The sequence below is a fragment of the Xenopus laevis genome, chromosome 4L (assembly GCF_017654675.1).
Source record: "Xenopus laevis strain J_2021 chromosome 4L, Xenopus_laevis_v10.1, whole genome shotgun sequence".
NCBI lineage: Eukaryota > Metazoa > Chordata > Amphibia > Anura > Pipidae > Xenopus > Xenopus laevis.
In genome coordinates, this window is record NC_054377.1 from 134,749,239 (window position 1) to 134,775,444 (window position 26,206).

The window sequence follows — 26,206 nt, forward strand, 5'->3', positions numbered from 1 at the left end:
ATATCTGACGATTCAGCTCTACACGTGTGCATTGAAATGAACGATCTTTCTTGGAAAGACCTTTTCCAGGAAAGATCGTAATTGTCACGTCTATGGCCACCTTAAGACTGATTCGGCAGCTTATCTGCACATGTATGGGGCCCTCCCCCATCGATATCTGGCCAAAAATCGCCGAGATCTCGATTGGGGAGGCTTGATTTTTCTGTCGGATCGAGGACCGAATCGGGGACAAATGATCGCATTTTCCATCATATCGCCAATTCAAGGTTGACCTGTTGGAGGGAAGATTAGTTTGGTGACGTAGCCAATGAGTGACTCTTACAGTGTATGGCCACCTTTAGTAAGGATTATAGGGGTTATGAGAATCACTGCTTCAGGCTGCAGCCCTGATGGCTGAGAATCTGACATTACTGTTTGCTAATGTTGCAGAGGGAAGAACTCTCAGAAGACGTCAACTAAAGCTGGCCATAGACGCAAAGATCCGATCGTACGAATCGTGGATTCGTACGATTTTCGGACCGTGTGTGGAGAGTCCCGACATTTTTCGTCCGTCGGAGATCGGTCGTTTGGTCGATCGGACAGGTTAGAAAATTTCTGTCGGCTGCCGATAATATCTCTGCGTGTATTGCCGATCGTACGATTTTCAGAGGGAGACTGTCACTAGTGTTGTCAGACATAAGTATCGTACGATTGCCGTCAGGGGCAGAACATTGGGTGATCTGTTCTATTTGATCGGAATGGTAAAGACTTTGATCTGAATGGTTAGTGAAGGTTCGGGAGATGGGAAAGTCCGATTGTACGTTGATTCGTACGATCGGATCTTTGCGTCTATGGCCAGCTTAAGATGCATTTCCCGTATCAGCAGTTAGCACTGAGCAACCTCCTACCAATTAGAAACTGAAAGCAAAGCGCCTTTCCACCTTCAAGAGCTGCAGCTGGACAAGTGGCCCTGGATGCATATAGGCAGCAAATGCTTACTGTGCCCATAACATACTATTCAACCTGCTGAGATAGTAATTAATAGCCCCAGGCACATACTATTTATAACAAAATACTAGTTGTTTCCTTATGTGAGAGGAAACAATTTGTTTAGTAAACTGCCCTCAGCTGACTGTGCTCTCAGGCACAATAAACGAGTGGAAGTTCATTATACACAAGATAATGATCAAAAACATGTAGTAAAAGGGATACTATCATCATCACTATATCCCCACTGTATGCCTATTAAACTATTAGCCATTGCTGTAAATCAGCCTTTGCTTTCCCATTTAAACACAGGCTTGTGATTCTCGATGGTCTGGCCACCAATTTAGACTGAATTCATTAAAGGGATCCTGTCATCAGAAAACATGTTTTTTTTCAAAATGAATCAGTTAATAGTGCTACTCCAGCAGAATTCTGCACTGAAATCCATTTCTCAAAAGAGCAAACAGATTTTTTTATATTTAATTTTGAAATCTGACATGGGGCTAGACATTTTGTCAATTTCCCAGCTGCCCCCAGTCATGTGACTTGTGCCTGCACTTTAGGAGAGAAATGCTTTCTGGCAGGCTGCTGTTTTTCCTTCTCAATGTAACTGAATGTGTCTCAGTGAGACATTGGTTTTTACTATTGAGTGTTGTTCTCAGATCTACCAGGCAGCTGTTATCTTGTGTTAGGGAGCTGTTATCTGGTTACCTTCCCATTGTTCTTTTGTTTGGCTGCTGGGGGAAAAAGGGAGGGGGGTGATATCACTCCAACTTGCAGTACAGCAGTAAAGAGTGACTGAAGTTTATCAGAGCACAAGTCACATGACCAGGGGCAGCTGGGAAATTGACAATATGTCTAGCCCCATGTCAGATTTCAAAATTGAATATAAAAAAATCTGTTTGCTCTTTTGAGAAATGGATTTCAGTGCAGAATTCTGTTGGAGCAGCACTATTAACTGATTCATTTTGAAAAAATTGTTTTTTCCCATGACAGTATCCCTTTAAACATACATATTCCGTGCTGAAGCTTAGGGGTGTGGGCAGCTGGGGAAGTGTTTTAAATGTACCGTTTCTTCTGCAGCCTAGTTGTCAACCACCACTAAATCTGGTTGCAAACCCTTGTAACTGACCTTCTGCAGGTCCAGAATAATGGTGGGACAAGCAGGACAGGGACAACTTGGAAACTAGACTGGCAAGAAAGGGGCAGGGTTTACTTCAAAGATGTAGAATTGGGCACAGGATTTGGGTGGATTGGGGCAGGGCTAAGCAGGCATAAGAAATCCATCTACAACTCTAAAGATACTTCCACCACCATGGACTGCAGGTGATTGTATGAGCTAAACATCTTATGATATGGGTTTAAGGAGAGTAATTCCATTATACTGAGGTTCTGCTTGGGTCATCTCTTAATCCAGCAAGCGTGTTGCCCTCCATACTGCATCATGACTACATATGCATACGTACATGTAGGCTTGTATTAAAAAGATCAGCCAAAGAGCACAATGAACAAGAGCCAGCCCTTTACTAATGAAAAGTATATTTGTTTCCATTACCGGGCAAGACCTTTGATGAACACACACTAAGGTTACTAAATTAGATTAAGGTTACTAAAAAGGCCACAAGATTGAACATTTCTGAAGGTTTTTAAGAAATATGCATTAAAAAACTACATTTCCTCTGCCTGTTGCCATTCAGGCTGTTAATATATTAACATATTAAATTTAATATATATATTGTGTCTGTAATAAAAGTTATTAAAACCAAAAGGAGAAGGGATATTTACAAGGGATTATAGAGATGAGCTTTACAAGAATTATATTAACAAACCCCCCCCCCTTTCACCATTTTCACCAAGATGTTTCGGAGGATCAACGCTGAGTTCTCTGGCTGTTGTATCAAGTTTGTTAGTTCCCGAGGCGTGTGACGTATTGCTTATCTCTCCTTGGTTGGAGGATTTTATTTTCGTTGGGACCACACACAAGGTTCTAGGCTTCAAACCAAAGCAGAGAAGCAGGTACGGAGGAGGATATGCAAGAATTCTTCATTCGCTTGTAAAAGCTGGAAACCTTGTGTCATATTATTGCTACGAACTGTAATGCCCGAATCCTCTAGATTCAAATATTTCCAGAGATAAGGTCTCCTACATAATTCATGTATCACAACGGTTGGGATGCCCGCTTGAGGCGTCAATGTATTTTGTGCTTTATCAACATGGAAGTAAATGAACGTGTCTTAAAAAGGAAAGTAAACCATTTCTGGAGTGACTTTTTAGACGTCTGACCATGAACTTGGAGGAGTTGAACTGAGGAGAAGATGTTTTGGGTGGAGGATCTTCTGTGAGAAGTCTGATTATCCTATGTGCTGGGTGCTTGCTGCACTATGTTGCTGCTTCCCGTGCCCCCCAATTTCTGCTGGAGCCAGCTCTCAATCTCTTGGAATACAGAAGAGGTGACCTCTGGCAGCTCTTTATGCAAAGCATGGAAAGCTCCTTCATATACCTGCAAATGGAAATATATATAAGTCAAATAGTGATGGGCACAGTGCTAGGTAAAGTCAGTGCTCATGCAGGTATCTCTGGTCTCTATGCTTCAGCTTCATAAAGTAAAATACCCTGCTCGATATAAGATGTTAACCATCAATTCTATACCAATTCTTGGGTTGCAAAGCAGATTTCCAGACTCATAATGGTTCCTTGTCCCATCAATTGTCCCGGAATGTGAACAGAAAGCAGGGCCGACCGGCCAAACGGATCCACAGGACCAGAGAAAATTAGTTAAAAAAACATTTTTATTCAATACAAAGTTAAAAAATGTATAGTTGCATCTCCATCCGCCCTATGCGTTTCGTTCACACTTTGGGCACTTAGTCATGGGCTTGCCACAACTAAGTGCCCTAAGTAGGCACGAAACGCGTCGATCGAATCTGAATCCTGATGAAAAAGGCCGAATCCCTACTTTAATCACTACTTTAAAGGCACACAATCAAAATTTTCCGCCCAGCCCGATCGATGAGCCGACCAATATCCAAGTCTTCTGCCGATATCGGTCAGCTCTTTTCCCACCATACACGCACCGAATATCGTACGAAAATTAATTTTGTACGAAATTATCTGTGTGTCTATGGCCACATTTACCATCCCCAGCAGCCAATCAGCAGCCTATCAACAGAATAATGGGCAGCTAACCAGATAGCAGCTACCTGACACCTCTGCTAAAGGATTTGTTTGCCTGTTTTTTCCTGCTTGGATGCTATTCTCATGTCTACCACTAGGTACCACTAGGAAGACTTGGGTCGTATTGAAGTACAGTGAGAAGGGGAGAAACAATAGCTGCCTCAAAACAGTTCTATCCTGATGTGCTTGCTCCTTCTCAGGCACAAAGCACTGAGATGGCTGCCTCCACAACAATATTACATCTAAAAAATACATTTGTTGGTTCAAGAATAAAATTTTAAATGGTAGAGTGAATTATTTGCAGTATAAACAGTGTCATTTAGAAATAAAAAGTAAACCATAAAAATCATGACACAATCCCTTTAAACGGCTTTCTTTGAAGCTTTGGGGTGAAAACTATTTCTACATGTGCCTCTCAAAATTTTCATTAGATAATTCCAAAGGAAACTAAATCCATTGTTACATGGGTAATGCAGAGTTTACAGAGTATGATCAGCCAACAACAACATTTGTAAAGTCATGTACATACATATACACACACACACACACAGGCCCTTAATAGCAACACAGATGTTGAGCAGAGCTCTGTATTTACATATGGGCAGTGCTGCACTCTAATAGATCTAGGTCACAGTTACAGCTAGTTATCCTTGCCCTTTAAACTGTATCCCATAGGAAACACTCATGGAAGGAGCTCCAGGATCAGCTTTTAATAATGATCTAATTTTTGACTGTTCAGTACTAAAATATGCGTATTCTTTTCCCCTGCTATAACTTGAAAGACTGAAGCTGGAGCATGGATAGGGAACAACTTGCAAATAATGAACTGCAGGCAGTGAGATATGGCATTCTGGCGCAATGCAGTTGCAACCCCTTGAGCAGTGGCGTAACTATATAGAGGAACAGTGTTGGACTGGCCCACTGGGATACCAGGAAAACTCCCGGTGGGCCCAGGTGTCAGTGGCCGTCATGCTGCTAAACATTTAGCCTATTTCATGGTCATTGCCTATTTCTATCAGAATAAATAGGCTAAATAGATGGAATAATAGGTTATAGTATGTCAAGAAAAGAGAACAGGGGAATAGAGGTTGAGTGAGGAGAGGAAGAAAATAATACTTAGAGTGGGCCCCTGGTCTAAAGGCTTTTGGGTGGGCCCCTGGTCTAAGGGTTTTTGGGTGGGCCCCTGGTCTAAGGGTTTTTACTTGGCCCATGGTGTCACACTCCGACACTGCAGAGGAAGCAGACACCTCAGTTGCAGGGGGACTGGGGAACAGGGGGCCCGTACTGTGGGGTCTGCTTCCTCTATAGCTAATCAAAAAAACCCTCCTCCCAAGTCACTTCTCTTACTGGCGAGGAAGAGGGAAGCAAGTTTGGCGAAGTCTGGGTGGGATGTGGGCAGGACGGAGGGACAGGAAGTGGAGGGAGGATGGGCATCGTAGTGCGCGTCCCCTCCCCCTTTTTGCAAGGGGGGCCTGGTGCATTCTAGTTATGCCACTCTCCTTGCAACTGCAGTGAAGTTGGAATTATTGGGGAAAATAATGCCAATTGCCTTCAAAATTGCACTTGCAGATGTTTATGTGCCCTCATAACTTGGCTAGTTCTAAGACCCACTGAAGAAAATCTTACTTTGCCTTGAGTGGTCCTTATGCCTTTATAGAAAATCTCAGCACATCTCATACAAACGTTGCTTTACAGCTTATACATAATTTATTAAACAATACAAAATAATAACACCCTTCCACACTCCTAGCCTCTGAGCTATGCCCAAGCCTGAATGGTTTAGGTTATAAAGAGCATTATGGAAAGGTGGATCTCCAGTGTATAGAAGAAACTGCAAGCAAAGTTAGTATGTAAGGCCTTAACAGGAATCAGTGAAAGCTCTTAGGGCTATTCCACACAGGGAGATAGCGACGCGTTTGCGGTCGCGGCGACAAAGCGCTGCGACAGTCGCCGCGACCGGCGCAGGCGACAGTTTTGTATGGGCGCCTATGTAAAAACGCCTGTGCTAACCACACGAGGCGATGCGCTTTTCAACAGTCGCCTGAAAATGCCTCGCCAGGCTTTTTCAGGCGACTGTTGAAAAGCGCATCGCCTCGTGTGGTTAGCACAGGCGTTTTTACATAGGCGCCCATACAAAACTGTCGCCTGCGCCGGTCGCGGCGACTGTCGCGGCGCTTTGTCGCCGCGACCGCAAACGCGTCGCTATCTCCCCGTGTGGACTAGCCCTTAAAGGAGAACTAACTAACCTTTATTAGGGAAGATCTGTGTCTCCGAAGATAAGCTGAGTGTATAAAATTTGGCCTTTTTAGCAAAATTAATTTTTAGGGTTTAGTTCTCCTTTAAACATGAACCTTAACACATCCATTAGACATATCCAGTAGAAATGTAAAATGAAGAAGGGTGAGTGACGTCTTAAGAAGGCCAGAAGGTACTATATCGTTCATCCTCTTTACCTTTAATGTCTTCTCCTCACTTTGTATAGTGTCTATCATAACGTGGGAACCACGAATATCACACAACTTGTCCAAAGTTCCATGAAACAGCAGGACCGGAACCTTAAAGAGCGGGAGGGCTTTCTCCACCCGAGATGTGGCATTTAGCAACTGAACACCAAAGGAAACCTTCATTCCTCCATGGTAAACCAATGGGTCTGTGGTATAGGCCTCAACCTATAGACAAAAGAAGCTTTAATTAATTCAGATAACTAATGCATAGCGATGTACTTACCTCTGAAATGTTTGGACTTTGTTGGGTCTTTCAAATTAACTATAGAAAGCTATGGCCCAACCACAACTTGTATTTCCCTACCAGTAGGGTTGTGCCAGTGGAACCCAGAAGGTAAGTCTTGGCAGAAGAAAGGCATTGGCTGTCGTTTGGAAACGGGTCTTGTTTTTATTTTTCAAAATAAAATTTCTCGTTCTCACTCACCAGTAATAAGCTTTGATATTAACACAACCAACGTGGCATTTCTGAGATTAAGTTTATCAATGGAAGAAAATGTCAATCTGGTCATCATATGATGAGAGTAGTGAAGAGAGAATTTATTTGCCAGCCATGGATTTGCTCTGAAATTCTGAATTTCGCCATGTGTATATTTATTGGTGAAAATTCGCCGCGGAAAATTCACTGCGAAAAAACACCCATTGACTTTAATGCATTAGGACAAAAAAGTCGCCATAAGAAAAAAACGCCCATTGACTTTAATGCATTAGGACAAAAAAGTCGCCATAAGAAAAAAACGCCCATTGACTTTAATGCATTTGGAGAAAAAAGTCGCCATAAAAAAAAAATGGCCATTGACTTTAATGCCTTAGGACAAAAAAGTCGCCATAAGAAAAAATACCCATTGACTTTAATGCATTTGGAGAAAAAAGTCGCCATGAGAAAAACTGGCCATTGACTTAGTCGCCATAATATAAACGAATTTTGTATTGCAAATTTTTTCGCAGTTTTGCTAATTTTACGGTGACGCAAAATGGGACAGGTTAATTTATCACTAATGATAACAAATAAAGACCAGGGCTTAATTACACATGGAGTGCCGAGGGTACATCTGGTGCCAGTGTAGGTAGTAACTAACTAGTGACAACATCTACTAACTGGAGCAGCAGCATAACAAAAATTAACTGGTCCCTACATCAAAATCCCCCCTAGATGCTTGGGCCCCGTAGCAGTTGAAGAGTCTTCCCTACCCCTCTAAACTGATACATGAAGCCAATTGGTTGTAGAATTGTCTGAGCATTGCAGGCTGTGTGTTGTTCACTGTTAAATTAACTTTTAGTATGATACAGAGAGTGATATTTCAATACAATTTACAATTGGTTTTCATTTTTTATTATTTGTGGTTGTTGAGTTATTTAGCTTTTTATTCAGCAGCTCTCCAGTTTGCAATTTCAGCAATCTGATTGCTAGGGTCCAATTTCCAGAGACTGGAATATGACTGGGCGGGGACTGAACAGAAAAAATGAATAATAAAAAGTAGGGATGTTCCTCCGAATCCAGGATTTGGTTGGGGATTCGGCCGAATCCTCCTGCCTGGCCGAACCAAATCCTAATTTGCATATGCGAATTAGGGCAAGGGAGGGAAATTGCATGACTTTTTGTATTGACTTTTTTGCATATGCAAATTAGGATTCGGATTCGGTAGTCAGCCGAATCTTTCGCAGAGGATTCGGGGGGTTCGGCTGAATCCAAAATAGTGGATTCGATGCATCCCTAATGTATAGCCTGCAGAGCATTTGTTTTAAAGATGGGGGTCAGTGACCCTCATGTGAAAGTTTGAAAGAGTCAGAGGCATCATTCAAATTTCAAAAACTGTAAAAAATTAAAAAATGAAGGCAAATTGAAAAGTTGCTTGTTTCATTTAGGTAACTAGGTATCAGTGAATATATAGTTGGTATATTGGGTGGCAGAGAACTGAAATAGGGATTGGCACATATTCCTTATAATACTGATAAAATCACCATCTATTCTGACAGGTCTTTATATATTCTCTTCAAACAAAGGGCTTGTGAAAGTTTTGAACCTTCTGGTAAACATTTCTTTACCTTCAAATCACGAGGTTTTTCGGTTACTAATTAATTCAGCAAATGACATCACAGCACATTGGTAAGTCCCCATCAAAGTTAAACTTTAAAGAGTTCTGCCGGAACATAAATCGGATGCCTTTCTATAAACAGAACCTGTCCGTCCACCCGTTTAACTGAGTTATAAACTTCAACTGCTCCAGAGGTGAAATCGCTCTGTGGGTCAATGTGTCCCATGAAATGAACTTGTGCGAAGTAGAAGAATCTGGGAGTAATGACATTTTCTTGCCCTCCGTTTCCCTTGATCATTAGCTATTTTATCACCGGACAAAACTGCACTTCCCCAGGCAGAGAAACTTTAATGAGGGAGAATAGACCCATGTCACAGTCATGATACTCTGTGTTCTCCGAATAACCAGTTTTACGTTTCTTCTTAAACTAAAAGCCTTTCATATACAGGAAGGGGCGATTAAATTATAAAATACCACTAGATAAGTTCCTTAGCAACCAGGTCACGGCTACTTTTCAAGCAACACTTAAAGGAACCTTGGGAAACACATTCAGAAAGAGTCCATGAGAAGGACCCACTTGTTCAGCATCCAAAATAACATTGCAGCCCCCCCAACTTGCATCCTAACCCTCTTTGCCTGTTCTTAGGATGAATGGAGAGTACATGGAATATTAATGAAGGTTTAGAGAGAGAGGGCTGTGTATTTACAGATAAGCTTACGCCTGAGTTATCTCTTTTGTGTCACCAGCATGGAGAGCTTAGTGTGGTCTGTGTATATAGCTGTGCTCACTTCATTGTGTCTCTTATAGTGATGAATGGCCTTTGGAGCAAATCATTAGGGTGACATGATATCATGCTATAATAACAGGAGAAGCCTGTGACCCCCGTGGTTCCTGATGGCCTTGATTGTAACACTAGCAGCTGCCATGTAAATTGCTAAAAAAAGGGAATCCTGGGAAAGAAACAATGATCATTTTCTTTAAATACCCTATAGGTCCAAACTGTGCGTTAAAGGGGACCTGTCACCCACAAAGCTGTAGAAACAAATTCTTTGCATATTAAACATGAAATCCAAATTGTTGTTTTTTTTTAAAGAAACATCCATACCTATTATAAATGTATTTAAAAATCGGAGCTGTCACTCATATATTGCCTGCCCCGCCTCTATACCTCAAGTTGCCATCAGGGGGGCATAGGGGTACTAATGTACCGGGCCCGGGCCTAAAGGGGGGCTGCACTTTTTGAAACAACCGGACCTAGAGTCCTGCCCGGAACCAATTTGTTAAACCCGACCCGTGACCCACAACCCGGACCCGCATACTTACCCACTTGGACCCACTACCGCAAGTACCTTATCCGCAACCCGGGTTTTATGGGGTTTTTGCTGGTAACCCACGGGTACCCGACCCGCTGCAGGACTCTAGTCGGGCCCCCCATGACAGCGCCGTAGCTGTATCGTACCTGCCGAAGTCCCGAGCCTCCGAAGAGATGAAGTCCTGAAGAGCCGAAGTTCCAAAGAGCTGAAGTTCCAAAGAGCCGAATTCCAGAAGAGACGAAGTCCCGAAGCCGCAAAAAGACCCAAAGCAACAAAACGAGCCGAAGTTGAGGTCCTGAAGCCGCAAAAAGACCCGAAGCTACGAAAGGAGCCGACGTTGAAGTCCTGAAGCCGCGAGTTGAGTTCTACTGAACACCAATGTGTTTTGCTTTATTTTATTAAACCCCTATGTACCCTTGCCACCAATGTTTTTTGAAACAATATTCTATGGGGCCCCAATGTTTCTTTTTAACTTGTAAGGGGGCCCTAGCGCCAATGTTTTTTTTTAAAAAAAAAACTTTTATGGGGGGTCCTGGTGTTTTTTTTAAGTTATGGGGGGCCTGACCACCAATGATTTTTCAAACGCTTTTATGGGGGGCCCTGGCACCAATGTTTTTTTTTTAACTTATAGGGTGCCCTGATCACAAATTATTTTTTTTTAACTTGTAGGGGGGCCCGGACCACAATTTTTTTTTTTTAAAAAACTTTTATGGGGGGCCCTGGCACCACAGTTGTTTTTAACTTATAAGGGGACCCTCACCATCAATAGCTTTTTCTAACTTGTGTGTGGGGGGGTTACAGTTTTCAGCACTGATTTCTGTGTGGTCTTTTAACTGTGGTGTGAAGTGGGCGCAATCTTGGGTGGGCGGGGCCCAGAATTTTGTTGTACGGCCCTGTTTTTTCTAATGGCAGCCCTGGCCTCTCAGGCGTAGATGCAAGATGCCCTTCTCACATTCTCCTCCATCTTCACTGTCTGATTGAGTAACCAGTGCATGGATATCAGGTGTCCCATTCTGGTGGATACCCAAGATTTGGGGGTGATACAAAACTTGCCCTAATAACAGTGTCCACAAAATGGCGCCTGCCTGCTTGCTGTGATTGTCAATTCCCATACTGAAGGAAACAAGATTTAAATAATTTAAATAGCGAAAGTAAATTTTGTTTTGCTCAATTAACATGAGCAATTGTATTTGGAATAGTTTGTTATGGTGACAGGTCCCTTTTAAAGCACAGCCAGAGTATCTGCTGGTCAGATCCAAATTACAGACCAGCTCATGACTCATGTTGGAACCCAGAGTCCACATATTCTGCCCAGAAAACCCAACTAACTGCTGCCTTTGTAGTGATGGGTCCGTCTCAGGTAGGCTAGTAGTTTTTCTAAATAAGATGGCAACCCTTAGTCTACTACTGAATATTCTCTGATGCCAACTGATAGTACAGAGAATCCTTTGTCCCTGAATAATGGCAGCCTAAACCAGGGGTCCCCAATCTTTTTTTTTTTGTACCCGTGAGCAACATTCAGATGTAGAGTTAGGGAGCAACACAAGCATAAAAATGTTTCTTAGGGTTCAAAATAAGGGCTGTGATTGGCTATTTGGTAGCCCCTATGTGGACTGGCAGCCTACAGAAGACTCTGTTTGGCAGTACACCTGGTTTTTATGCAACCAAAACTTGCCTCCAAGAATGGAATTTAAAAATAAGCACCTGCTTTGAGGCCACTAGGGGCTACATCCAAGGGGTTGGTGAGCAACATGTTACTTGTCAACCAATGGTTACGGATCACCAGGTCCGGACTGAGAATTAAAATAGGCCTTGGCATTTCAGGTACACAGAGGCCCAATCAGCCCACACCAGCCCACAAAATACTGACTTTCTATGGCACCTTATAGCAGCTCCTCTGGCATTTGCCAGAACCCACAGATTGCCAGTCCGGGCCTGCGGATCACTGTCTTAATGTTCATTCTCACTTGAGTATGTGTCATATAATTTTCTCACCTCTTTCTTATTGCGAGATACGAAGCTTGGATCAATACTGCCCAAGGAAAGGTTCGGGAGGACATAGTTCAGCAGTTTAGCTGCAAAAACCTGTCAACAAAAATACTACATTGAGTAAAATAATACAACTCAAATCTATATTTTTTTCACCTTTAAATTTCTGTAAAAACCAATTTGGTGCTGCTGTTACTGTAAATGTAGCAAAAGTACAGTAGAAAATGACCTTTCTTTTGGGTTCACTGTACCCATTGGTACAGAATCATATGAATTCATTCATGTGCTACTGAGCCACACAAAACACAGAAACCTTAGCTCTAAAGGCCCATGGAGACCTACCCCAATTTCCCCTCTGATTCTGAGATCACAAAAACAAAACAAGCTTTGCATGTGATGTATATTTCAGGAACTAAGTTAGTATTCATATCCCATTTGTAAAAAATGGGAGGCATTTAATAAACTTGGTTACAATCAGATAATCTAAAATCTTAGGGTGGCCATACACAGGCAGAACAAGCTGCTGATATCTGTCCTTTAGACCAATCTGGCATCTTATCTGCTCGTGTAGGGGGCATTCAAATGGGTCTCCCCAATCAATATCAGGCCAAAAATCAGCCAGATATTGATTGGGCAGGTTTTATTTTCTTGAAGATCGAGGACTGTATTGGCTAGTTGATGAGGTCTTGTCCCATCGGCGCCCATTTCCTTCGTTGTAAGGGCCAAACGATCAGATTAACCCGATATTACCTTGCCTTTGGCGGGCATATCAGGTTAAGATTCACTCCTTTGGTTACCTTGCCAAACGAGGGGATTTTATCATGTATGGCCACCTTTATTAGGTCAATTTTACTGGGATGTGCTCACTTATTTTATATGTATAATTAATATTAAATTGGTACCAGCAGTGATCCTTGCCTCTTCGCCGCCCTTCCTTTGCCGCCCGGTGCACATCGCTAGTGCAGAGAGCGCAATTGAAAACCGGAAATTCGGCTCTTAGTTACCAGGAGCGGCAACCAGGGGGGCACTGCCGCCTGAGGCGAGTGGCTCAACTCGCTCATTGGTGGAGCGCCCCTGATTGGTACTGAAACCAACCTGTAGCCCATCAGAACACGGGAAAATTGGAACAAACTAGACAAGTCTATAGGCCAGGGGTGCCCACGCTTTAGATATATAAGAGCTCATTTACTGCAATTGAGAAAAAGATACTTGCATATATTGACCGCATTCATTTAAAGTTCTTGCGCCTAAGCACCCTCCTTGTACTTGCATGTATTTGTGCTTGCCTATGGCCTATAAATGTCCTATATAGGGTCTCCTTTTAAGTCATGCTATCACTCAGGAATCTAGCTTCTCAAGCCATAGAGAATGCAGTCAAGCTGCTGTGATCTACTAGTCGCCTTCTAAGATCTATTGGTTGGTTGCAATCTGCCCTGTTGCTAGAGCATTAGGATATTCAAAACATTAATCCACCATGTGGCTAATCAGAATCTATGAAATATTTATTCTAGGCCAACCTGAAGCCAATCCTAGTTTTAGGATATTGAAAAGCCTACACCAAACATAGCCAATCAGAAACTGGGATATTTAAAGGGCCAGGTCAATCTGTAGCCAATAACAGCTGAAAAATCTGGTAAATGCAATAGGGGCTTATTTTGTTTACTTAATCTGAATGTATAACAAAGCAAAATTACACACAATGGGAATATAAAAGTGGAACAATCTAGAAGGAAAATGCACACTCTATTTAGCTGCACAGACACAAGTTATTTATCCGTGTGGCAAGGACATTGGTAGTGGGATTATATACAGGACCAAAAGTCACCTTGAATGATGTCGCAGATTGTGGGCTTGGCAACACCAAGGGAGATATTAGGATTAATCCAGAAAAGTCGTCCGGTCTCTCATCAACAGTCAGGATGGCAATAGCTCCTCCCTAAGGAGAGAAGAACAGCAGGATTTCCTGTTATCCGTAAAAAAATAAAACATGGTGTGCGACCCAAGTATTTATTGCCAGCCATGCTAATTCATGCTACAAGAAATCCAAGGAAACATCTGTGCAGAGTATAGTAAATATGCCCCTCTGCATATCAACATCTAAGGATGCAGTCCATAAGCAAAGGGGATTGGCTGCTTCTTTGTAGTCTCAAATATTCCCCATTATATACCCTATAAAAATAACCCTGTTACTGTTTACTAGTGATTTTAGACTTAGAATGATCCAGTCGCATGGCGAGGAGCATAAATAAACCCATGTGTACCAAGAAATGTAGAGACAAATATGGCTTTCATTTTTAAAAATCAATATAAATCTGATTTGGCCAATGCTAATTTTATTTGCGAGCTGTCACGTGTTTGATTAGACAACTGGGTACAGGTTTATTTCTCACAAGAACTCAAAGAAATGACTCTACAGCAGACGTCCTCTGGATTTCGGTTTCAAGCTCAACACTTGGTTAACTCGCAACATGATATTTATGATAACACTATTGTAATAGTCACCCTTCTATAGTTCTAGTGATATTCTGGTAAATAAACATGCATCTCAAAGTCTTGTTTTAACTGGCTTTTATAGAGGATCCCCGTCCACAACTTTGAGCACCTAAAAAGGAGTCAGCCCCATATTTTGGGAAACACTAATCTAAAGAGGGTTCAACAAATCCAAAACCAATCGGAAGGAGTAGAACAGTGGTTAGAAAGATGTAGAAGAGCAAAGTACTGAACTATAAAATAGGAATATAATTGCAACTGATTAGTAGAAACATCCAAAGCATTTCAATGAAAGATGGAAAGACAGAGCAATGGAAAGTGAAGCAGGGATTTGTACTCCATCATGATGACTAAATATGAGACTCTAAACAAGCCTGCCTTCTCAAGCTTTGAAGTGCAAATTACCTAGTAAAAAAAAGATGCTTATTTATTATGGGTCCAAAACTTAGCAGAGAGGTGAAATGGCTTTAAGAGAAGTGGAGCAAAGTCAGCTGACCAAACCTGTAAAGCTGGCCATACATACAGAGATCAGCTCCTTTGACAAGGTCACCAAATAAGCAGATCTCTCCCCCCCTGATATGTCCACCGTGTGGTAGGCGATATCGGGCTGATCCGATCGTGGGCTCTAGGGCCCAACAATTGGATCACAATGCAGAGAAAACAGATGGTCAGATCGAGGACCGCATCAACGATCCAATGGGATTTTTAAACCTGGACAGATATTGATCAGGGAAGCCCGTCAGAGGGCCCCATACACTGCCCAATAAGCTGCCGAATTAATCTGTTGGCAGCTTATATCTGCCCTTGTATGGGGACCTTAAACCTTACAGATAGACATATACATCAGAAGCTTCCATTGACAGAGCGGTTTATATCCATGGAGCTCATATATAAGCAAATCTAACTGGACTCACACAATGGGTATACTGACAGACAGACAGACACCTAGACGTCATGGATACTGGTGTCAAATATTGAACAATCCTTCTTGAGTCAGAACAGCAAATAGCTAAGGATTTTATCCAGATCCATATTCACAATAGCCTTAGCTCTTACCATGGAATGTCCACACATAAAAATTGGCAGGTCCGGGTATTGTTTCTTCATGAGGTCCAAGTGTTGTATGTTGTCTCTTACAAAGATATGGAAATCATGGATGGTCATTCGCTCCCCCTCACTCTGCCCATGGCCAACTGTGCAAGCAAGAAGAAAAAGACCTTAGTTGGATACACACACTCTTTATTAAAACAAACATGGTTCAGCACTGAGATGAACGATCTGGTGACCAGAAGTTATTTCATGTTTAATTTTAAATCCCCACTGTTACTATAGGAACCATCTCTCCCTACTATACCTGGAATCTAACAGCCACACTCTCTTCCCAGAGACTATTATCCCACTGTTACTATAGGCACCATCTCTCCCTACTATACCTGCTATCCCACAGCCACACTCCCTTTCCAGAGACTATTATTCCACTGTTACTATAGGCACCATCTCTCCCTACTATACCTGCTATCCCACAGCCACACTCCCTTCCCAGAGACTATTATCCCACTGTTACTATAGGCACCATCTCTCCCTACTATACCTGCTATCCCACAGTCACACTCCCTTCCCAGAGACTATTATCCACTGTTACTATAGACACCATCTCTCCCTACTATACCTGCTATCCCACAGTCACACTCCCTTCCCAGAGACTATTATCCACTGTTACTATAGACACCATCTCTCCCTACTATACCTGCTATCCACAGTCACACTCCCTTCCCAGAGACTATTATCCCACTGTTACTATAGACACCATCTCTCCCTACTATACCTGCTATCCCACAGTCACAGTCCCTTCCCAGAGACTATTATCCACTGTTACTATAGGCACCATCTCTTCCTACTATACCTGCTATCCCACAGCCACACTCCCTTCCCAGAGACTATTATCCCACTGTTACTATAGGCACCATCTCTCCCTACTATACCTGCTATCCCACAGTCACACTCCCTTCCCAGAGACTATTATCCCACTGTTACTATAGACACCATCTCTCCCTACTATACCTGCTATCCCACAGTCACAGTCCCTTCCCAGAGACTATTATCCACTGTTACTATAGGCACCATCTCTTCCTACTATACCTGCTATCCCACAGCCACACTCCCTTCCCAGAGACTATTATCCCACTGTCCTATACGTACCATCTCTCCCTACTGTACTATACCTGCTATCCCACAGTCCCTTCCCAGAAACTATTATCCCACTGTTACTACAGAAACCATCTCTCCCTACTATACCTGCTATCCTACAGTCACACTCCCTTCCCAGAGACTATTATCCCACTGTTACTATAGGCACCATCTCCCCCTACTATACCTGCTATACCACAGTCACACTCCCTTCCCAGAGACTATTATCCCACTGTTACTATAGGCACCATCTCTCCCTACTATACCTGCTATCCCACAGTCACACTTCCTTCCCAGAGACTATTATCCCACTGTTACTATAGGCACCATCTCTCCCTACTATACCTGCTATCCCTGCTATCCCACAGTCACACTCCCTTCCCAGAGACTATTATCCACTGTTACTATAGGCACCATCTCTCCCTACTATACCTGCTATCCCACAGTCACACTCCCTTCCCAGAGACTATTATACCACTGTTACTATAGGCACCATCTCTCCCTACTATACCTGCTATCCCACAGTCACACTCCCTTCCCAGAGACTATTATCCACTGTTACTATAGGCACCATCTCTCCCTACTATACCTGCTATCCAACAGTCACACTCCCTTCCCAGAGACTATTATCCACTGTTACTATAGGCACCATCTCTCCCTACTATACCTGCTATCCCACAGTCACATTCCCTTCCCAGAGACTATTATCCCACTGTTACTATAGGCACCATCTCTCCCTACTATACCTGCTATCCCACAGTCACACTCCCTTCCCAGAGACTATTATCCCACTGTTACTATAGGCACCATCTCTCCCTACTATACCTGCTATCCCACAGTCACATTCCCTTCCCAGAGACTATTATCCACTGTTACTATAGACACCATCTCTCCCTACTATACCTGCTATCCCACAGTCACACTCCCTTCCCAGAGACTATTATCCCACTGTTACTATAGGCACCATCTCTCCCTACTATACCTGCTATACCACAGTCACACTCCCTTTCCAGAGACTATTATCCACTGTTACTATAGGCACCATCTCTCCCTACTATACCTGCTATCCCACAGTCACACTCCCTTCCCAGAGACTATTATCCCACTGTTACTATAGGCACCATCTCTCCCTACTATACCTGCTATCCCACAGTCACAGTCCCCTCCCAGAAGCCATTAGCCCCACCACAACATATCCTGCATAGCAAAGGAGTGAATTTATGGGAGTTGAGCATTCCTACCATGTCCTTATCTATAATTGCTACATTGTGGCCACAATATGTGATGCTACAGTTGCCACTGTTCATCCTATAGTCAATTGGCTCTTAGCTATGGTTCTACCCTTTGGTTTTAAGTTAAGCAGTTCAGAGTATAACTATCTGCCTCTACCAGATTCTTTATTCACATCTATGAGAAACAAAAAAAAAACCCAAAACAATTTGCATGTGCAAATCAGATGGGTAATTATGTTCTCTGCTCCTCGGCTCAGCTGCTGAATGTGATGTTGTGTGCCCTGCTTCTTAGAATGCTTTGATTTGATTGTGTCAGTCCCTAAGCTTTAGCTTCATACAAAGCATTTTTTCACAGCATAACAAATGCCCAGCTTTCTAGATGGATCCATCCATTACAAAAAGGATCCCCCTTCAGTTTTGACAGTGTATCTATGCTTTGCTTTTGTAATCGGTGGGTATTTTCATACACATCTAGCTCTGCTCTGCTGGTGGTTTAATTACATGTGATGCCTGAAATATTCAGTGACCTCCTGTGGCAGTAACAATTTTATGGCTCTGACACTCATTGAAAACAATTTCCAGATCATTTTTGATCATAAAAATTGACCTATCAAAGAATCTTATCAAACTGCCCTTTACATATCAGTAAATATTGCTCTTTTATATCTTCCCTTTCCCTGAAGACACCATTTTGTGATGTTATAGGTGTCACTTATTGATCAGCTGACAGCAACAAATTACCAGGAAGTGTGAGTAAAAGACCGGCCTCTGTCCATTCATTGGCTGGTGAAACCCACTAAGTATAAGTGGCCATGGTTTGTGTGAAAGGACACAGAGAAGGAATTTATGTACTTTTAAAGGAACAGCAACATCAAAAAATGAAAATGTTTTAAAGTAATAAAAGTATAATGCAGTGTCAGAAACACTACTGTTGTTTATATAAATAAGCTGCTGTGTAGCAATGGGGCAGCCATTCAAAGGAGAAAAGGCTCAGGTTACACAGCAGATAAACTCTGTAGAACATAATGGTGTTATCGGTTATCTACTATTTAACCTGCGCCATATAGTCTTTTTTTCCATTTCCGCCATTGCTACACAGCAGCTTGTTTATATGAACTATAGTTGAGTTACCAGTGCAGGGCAGCACTACATGATATTTTCATTACGTTAAAACATTTTTATGTTTTGGTGTTGTTGTTCCTTTAAGTACTTTAAATGTCAGTATTCCAATATGGAATACTACCCGTTATCCAAAAAAAATATTCAAAATTCTATTTTATCACATAAGTCAAATAAACTCTGGAGAACCACTGCAATTCAATGTGTCTTTATTTTTCACACGACATGTTTTAGATATAGATATCCTTTATCAGGTGCTTGTTGGCCATTCTATAATGGCCAACACTAATTACACTAGGGGACCTGATGTCCATCCCCATGCCCTGGCTACACAATTAAATGGTGAAGAGAACTGGAGGAATGTGGGGAGAGCAGTGACATCTAGGAAGTGCTGAATGGAAAGTGAAAGTAATTGTCTGTCTATGGCATAGAGGAGGGGCAGACAATATTTGATTGACAGCTGGGATTTTTAAATGAGTTTACAACAGCTATGAATGCTTTAATAAAAAAAAAAAAAGAAATTGGATTTCATGTTTAATTTGAAAAAAGGACTTTTATTATACAGCTTTTTGTGTCTGGGTGACAGGTCCACTTTAAAGGGGTAGTTCACCTTTAAGTTAACTTTATGTATGTTATAGAATGGCCAATTCTAAGCAACTTTTCAATTAGCCTTCATTTTCTATTTCTTATAGTTTTTTTAAATTACTTATCTTCTTCTTTTGACTATTTGCAGCTTTGACAGCTAAAAACAAAGGCTCTGGAAGGCTACAAATGTATTGTTATTGCTACTTTTTATTACTCATTTCTATTCCTGCCCTCTCCTATTCATATTCCATTCTCTTATTCATATCAGTGCGTGGTTGCTATGGTAATTTGGACCTTAGCAACCAGATTGCTGACATTGCAAAATGAAGAGGCGCTGAATAAAAAGCCAAATAACTCAAAAACCCCAAATAAAAAATGAAACCCAGTTGCAAATTGTCTCTGAATATCACTTTCTAGGTCATAATAAAAGTTAACTCAAAGGTGAACAACCCCTTTAATAATATATTTTTTTCATGTTTTTTATATAAAGCACTGTCAAAATTGCTAAAGGTGCAACCCCCTGCAGCATTCCTGGGCACCAACTCTACCTCTCAAAACTATCAGGAATACAGCTCTTAATTTATTAGACTCAGTCAATACCAATGAAATAGGGGTGTCAGCCTTGAGGACCTTCAGCTGTTGCGGACTACAATTTCCAGAACCCAATGCCAAGAGCAGTTGTCAACAACATGCCTTTGGAAGACCAGAAAATGCCTGAACTAAAGGATTAAATTATCATTCTCTTTTCAAATTAAACGCCAGAGAACAGTCCTGAGAAAATATGAAGTCACAAAGGCAGATGAAAGGGAAGAACAAGATAATGATCAGTCCTTGAAAGGAACAGTTTAATTTCCGTCCATTTAATGAAATCTTTGCGTTCCTGTGCTAAACTGCACTTCCAATAAGATTCTCATTATCCTGAACTAATACACAGTGTCCAGTTTAAATTAAACTCTCATTGAATCCCCCCTGCCCAGCAGTGAATGGGTTGTGACTGGCATTAATTGTGCCGATTCTATACAAGCATGTCCCCCCCCCTCCCCTCTTTGATGGATTATTTGAAAAAATAGACCCATCTGCTGCAGGAGTCAGAATATTTTGCATTAATTACATGGCAGCTGTTTATGATAACAGACCTGAATTAAAATCTTATAAACCAACAAAGTCCTATGGTTTGCTGCATCTGACTTTAGACGCCTACTAAAATTGTAGGTAACCTGCAACTCTTAACAGCCAGCTTGTTGGAGTAACAAATTGCAAAACCCGTATTAGGTAAAGACCTGTCATTTCTGGCTTCTTTCTACCAATCTACACCAACTCCACGACACTCCTCTTGCTTACAAGAGCTCCTCCCATCTTGGTAAGCTCACGCTTTTAAACTTTAAAGGGGTGATTCATAGAATAGATTTATAGAATAGTCAATTCTAAGCAACTTTTCAATTGGTCTTCATTTATTTATTTACTCTTACCAGCTTTCAAATAAACCCCATATAAACAACAAATGCTCTGTGAGGCTACACATTTATTGTTATTACTTATCTTTTTATTCTGGCCCTCTCCTATTCTAGTCTCTTATTCAAATCAGTGCATGGTTGCTTGGGTAATTTGGATCCTAGCAACCAGATTGCTGAAATTGCAAACTCTAGAGCTGCTGAATAAAAAGCTAAATAACTCAAAAACCACAAATACTAAAAAATGAAAACCAATTGCAAATAGGGTTGCCACCTGTCTGGTTTTGACCCGGACAGACTTTTTTTGAAGGGCCGTTTGGGTCAAAACTGGCTCCCCGGTTTTCCAAATTAGGAAAAAAGGGCAGGATTTCCTGAGATTGATGCGGCGATCGCCCAATCCCCACGTAATAGCCCCGCCCCAACGTGAGAGTTCCAGGACCAATAGGAGGTGGGACTCCAGTAAGTAGTGATTGGGTCTTACAGGGGATAGGTGTTTTCTGGAAATACTAAACAAGAGGAACACGTGGAAAGTGGTGATAGGAATATAGTGGATAGGACAGAGCAGAAAAGGGGTTTGGGTATATTACTAAAAAGAGCATTAATAGTAGGGGGACTAGAGATTTTAGGAATGTTATAAATACAAGTGATGGGAGGTGGGGGAAAAGGAACTGGGAGCATAAGGAAAGGTGGAGGAAAAAAGAGATGCAAATTCTAAAGAAGTTGACATGGAATAAGCAAATGGCAATGCTTAGAAGTGGATCATTTAGAAAAGAGCAGTTGGAAATACTTGACATGGGGAGGAGACTTAACATAACTGAGAATATATATAAAGGGGGATAATGGTAGAAAGGCCGGGAATATTAGGTTAATGTTGACCTGTTCATACCAGGGAAGGGGAGGGTAATGGTGGAAAGGAGAACTGGAATAAGACAGGAAGGAGAGATAGAATACTAGAGAAAGAGGATAATGGTGTAAATGGAAGAACTGACAGTTGTGGGAATGGGTGCTTGGAACAGTGTGAGAATAATGTGAGGAGATTAAGGAATAGGGTGTATTGATATATGGGTGAGCTGGGAATACTACAGAAAAATGTGAAGAATATAGGGGATCTGGGTAAACTAGGAAATGGGGCAATGTTGGAAAGTGATGCAGAGAAAACTTTGGTGGGGTGGTCAATGGACTACGTGGAGATGGGGAAAATTTAACATCGGGAGCTGGTAATACTGGGGAAAAGTGGAAGATGCCCCAAAGCAGAGATGAGATGAGAAGGGGGAATAGTGCATAGTATACCTGAGAAATAACAATAATAAATGTATTCCTGTAATACACAGCCTACAGGTGTTTGTGCTTAAATAGCAAGGGAATCCTGTTAGTTCAGCTTGGTCTCACTGTAGCAGCCTGCTTATTTTACAGTAAATTGTGATTCTGCCAGCAGAGAGTATAAACACAGGTCCGGGCATGGCTACAGCAAATCCTTCCTCCCCTGTGTGCAGGCAGCCTGGCATGTCCAACTCTTCCATTATTCTGGGATCCCCTGTAGCCCTGCCAAGCTGTGTGCGTGGGTTGAGCAAACATGGGGTGATATTGCCAGCAGAAGGATTTCCTTTGGCCGATGAGAGGTTTGTATATCCTTATGTAGTGCCTGGCATGTATTTGCAAGGACACAATCAATCTTTATTTGTGGTTCCAGCCAAATTACTGAGCTCTAGTCTGGATGAATCCATTTCTTTTTCATGTCATTGAGGAATTTGGGATTTTTTCATACCCCAATAATTATAGACTATTGCTCATTTTTTAGAACTTGGCAGAGGTAAAAGCATTTGGAAGCCATGCAAAGATGTCTGGATTGGCCTGCTAATAATGATGGGCAAATTTATTCACCAGGCGCGCATTCGTGGCAAATTTGCACGTTACGACCACTGACTTTAACGTGCGTCAAATGTCAAAAGATAAATGGAAAAGTTGTTTAGAATTAGCCATTCTGTAACATACTAAAAGGTAATTTAAATGAAATTTGAACCAGAAACACACCTTTAATGAATTTCTTTTCCTTTGCTAGGGTCAGCCAGCCTAGCAACCAGACAGAAGTCTGACAATTAAGAATGCAAGTTATGAATGCAGCTTGAGAAAATTACACTGCATGATCTAGAATTGCTTGCTAAAATATTCCTTAAAGGATGATCTCAAACAGTTTTCCCAATTGTGCAAGAGCCGAATTTCCAATTATCTGATGGCAGGAGTGACCCTGGGTATTGTATTATTGGTGTAACTGGAAACTATTTTGTTTATGGTATTCATCCCTGTGTCACTGCTCCCTGTGTATCAGATATACAAATATTCTGATCTATTGCCAATGGCCATTGAATGATCTTATTGGGCTGATACAGATCTATGTGTCAGTAAATAGTGTTTTATTATAGTCAATTCAGATGGCTATACTGATTAAATACACAGCTATCTCCCAGCATTCCCGGATATCTACGCTGGGCTGGGCAATGCTGAAGGGATACGATCATGGGAAAAATGTTTTTTCAAAATCAAAACACATAGTGCTGCTCCAGCAGAATTCTGAGCTGAAATCCATTTCTCAAAAGAGCAACCAGATTTTTTTATATTTAATTTTGAAATCTGACTTGGAGCTAGACATATTTTCAGTTTCCTATGTGCCCTCAGTCACGTGACTTGTGCTCTGATAAACTCCAGTCACTCTTTACTGCTGTACTGCAAGTTGGAGTATTATCTCAGGCCCGGATTTGTGGCAAGGCCACAAAGGCCCGGGCCTAGGGCGACACATTTTTAAGGGTGGCATTCCGCCAAGCCACATAAATACACCTCACAGGGAGAAGCAGAGCTCCAAGTGGAGCAGCTGGTAGAAGGGCAATACGCCACATGCGCGACATGTGTGAGGCATGCGAGCACGTTGGGGGAGGGGCGCAAGAGGCAGCTGGCCTCAGGGCTCATGGTTTGGATATCTGGCGCTGATTACCCTTCCCCCCATTCACCCCCCCCCCAGCAGCCTAAAAACAGAACAATGGGAAGGTAGCCAGATAGCAGCTCCCTAACACAAAATAACAGCTGCCCGGTAGATCTAAGAACAGCACTCAATAGTAAAATCCAGGTCCCACTGTGACACATTCAGTTACATTGAGTTACTAAATAAATACACTTGCTGGTTCAGGAATGACATTTTATATTGTAGAGTGAATTATACCCATGGAATAAATGGACGGCACTGTGAGATTAACAAACAGCTTCTTTCTCCAGGGGCTGCGGCAAGCAGGTCACACATCACCTTGTTGTGCTCCCCAGCGCCAAGTCATCCAGATAGTGGCTCATTAATATGCTATTCACACGCACCAATGTACAAATATAGAAGCAGTCTGAAGAAATGGAGATGGGAGCATTAGGCCTATGGTACCGGTGTCTGTATACAGGGTCTGAATGGGCCTTATTGGAGCGTAGCGAAAATAATGACATTCATCCTGAAGGCAGGGAGAATACAGGTCTCATATCTGGTTAGACTGGTTGGCTCATGCTAAACCGATATCTGAACCTCCTTACATCACAGGTTGGCAGGGTTATGTTACCAAAATATAGCCTGACGCGGTTCTCAAACTAATCCTTCAAAATCTGGAAAATCAGCATAAACTAAGGGGCCTATTTACTAACATTGACATTTTTTTTTTCTAAAAAACATTTGGTTTTTCTATAGGTAAAAATTCAAGTTTTATTAAAGGGATACTGTCATGGGAAAAAAAAAATTTTTCAAAATGAATCAGTCAATACTGCTGCTCCAGCAGAATTCTGCACTGAAATCCATTTCTCAAAAGAGCAAACAGATTTTTTTATATTCAATTTTGAAATCTGACATGGGGCTAGACATTTTGTCAATTTCCCAGCTGCCCAAAGTCATGTGACTTGTGCTCTGATAAACTTCAATCACTCTTTACTGCTGTACTGCAAGTTGAAGCGATATCACCCCCCTCCCTTTTCCCCCCCAGTAGCCAAACAGGAGAACAATGGGAAGGTAACCAGATAGCAGCTCCCTAACACAAGATAACAGCTGCCTGGTAGATCTAAGAAAAACACTCAATAGTAAAAACCCATGTCCCACTGAGACACATTCAGTTACATTGAGAAGGAAAAACAGCAGCCTGCCAGAAAGCATTTCTCTCCTGAAGTGCAGGCACAAGTCACATGACCAGGGCAGCTGGGAAATTGACAAAATGTCTAGCCCCATGTCAGATTTTAAAATTGAATATAAAAAAATCTGTTTGCTCTTTTGAGAAATCGATTTCAGTGCAGAATTCTGCTGAAGTAGCACTATTAACTGATGCGTTTTGAAAAAAACATATTTTCCGATGACAGTATCCCTTTAAGTATAAGAACCATGACAAACTCTAATACAAAAAATTTGCTAGGTAAAAGTTGTTGAGGCTGCGCTGATCCTATTGGACCATTCTTAATCAATTCGGACTTTAAGAGGCATTCATATTTTCTTCCACTAGGAATTGTCTGAAAAATTCGTAGTTTTAGAGGTTTTTAAGATACAGGTATGGGATCTGTTATCCGGAAACCCTTAATCCAGAAAGCGATGAATTACAGAAAGGCAGTCTCCCACAGACTCCATTTTATCCAAATAATCCAAATTTTTAAAAATGATTCCCTTTTTCTCTGTAATAATAAAACAGTAACTTGTTCTTGATCCCAACTAAGACATAATCAAGCAAAACCAGCCTATTGTGTTTATTTAATGTTTACATGATTTTCTAATAGATGTCAAGTATGAAGATCCAAATTACAGAAAGATCTGCTATCCAGAAAACACCAGTCCCGAGCATTCTGGATAACAGATTCCATACCTGCAAATTAGGGAGTGGGGAGTGAAATTGTATAACTTTTTGTCAAAAAAACAAGGAAGTAAAAAATGTTTCCCCTTCACACCCCTAATTTGCATATGCAAATTAGGATTCGGTATTCGGACGAATCTTTCGTGAAGGATTCGGGGGTTTGGCCGAATCCAAAATAGTGGATTCGGTGCATCCCTAATATTCGGATATTTTAATACATGGCGTTAGAGGTTTTGTAGAAAGTGAGTCTATTCGTGGTTTCCAAAACCTCTAAATCCACTAAAATCAGACTGTTAATAAATAGGCATAGGT

The 26,206-nt window shown here is 41.7% G+C and overlaps 1 protein-coding gene across 6 annotated transcripts in view; it reads right to left on the reverse strand.

Moving 5' to 3' along the window:
• Positions 1-2,488: 2,488 nt before the first annotated feature.
• Positions 2,489-26,206, reverse strand: part of mgll.L (monoglyceride lipase L homeolog) — a 42,256-nt gene continuing 18,538 nt past the window's right edge. For 5 of the 6 annotated variants that reach the window (XM_041589368.1, XM_041589367.1, XM_041589369.1 and 2 more), the window contains 5 exons: positions 15,527-15,663; positions 13,806-13,916; positions 11,987-12,076; positions 6,594-6,809; positions 2,494-3,466 (listed from right to left, as the gene is read on the reverse strand). In XM_041589368.1, the coding sequence (XP_041445302.1) occupies positions 3,323-3,466; positions 6,594-6,809; positions 11,987-12,076; positions 13,806-13,916; positions 15,527-15,663 (698 nt within the window). In that variant the 3' untranslated portion in view covers positions 2,494-3,322. 6 annotated transcript variants of the gene reach the window in all.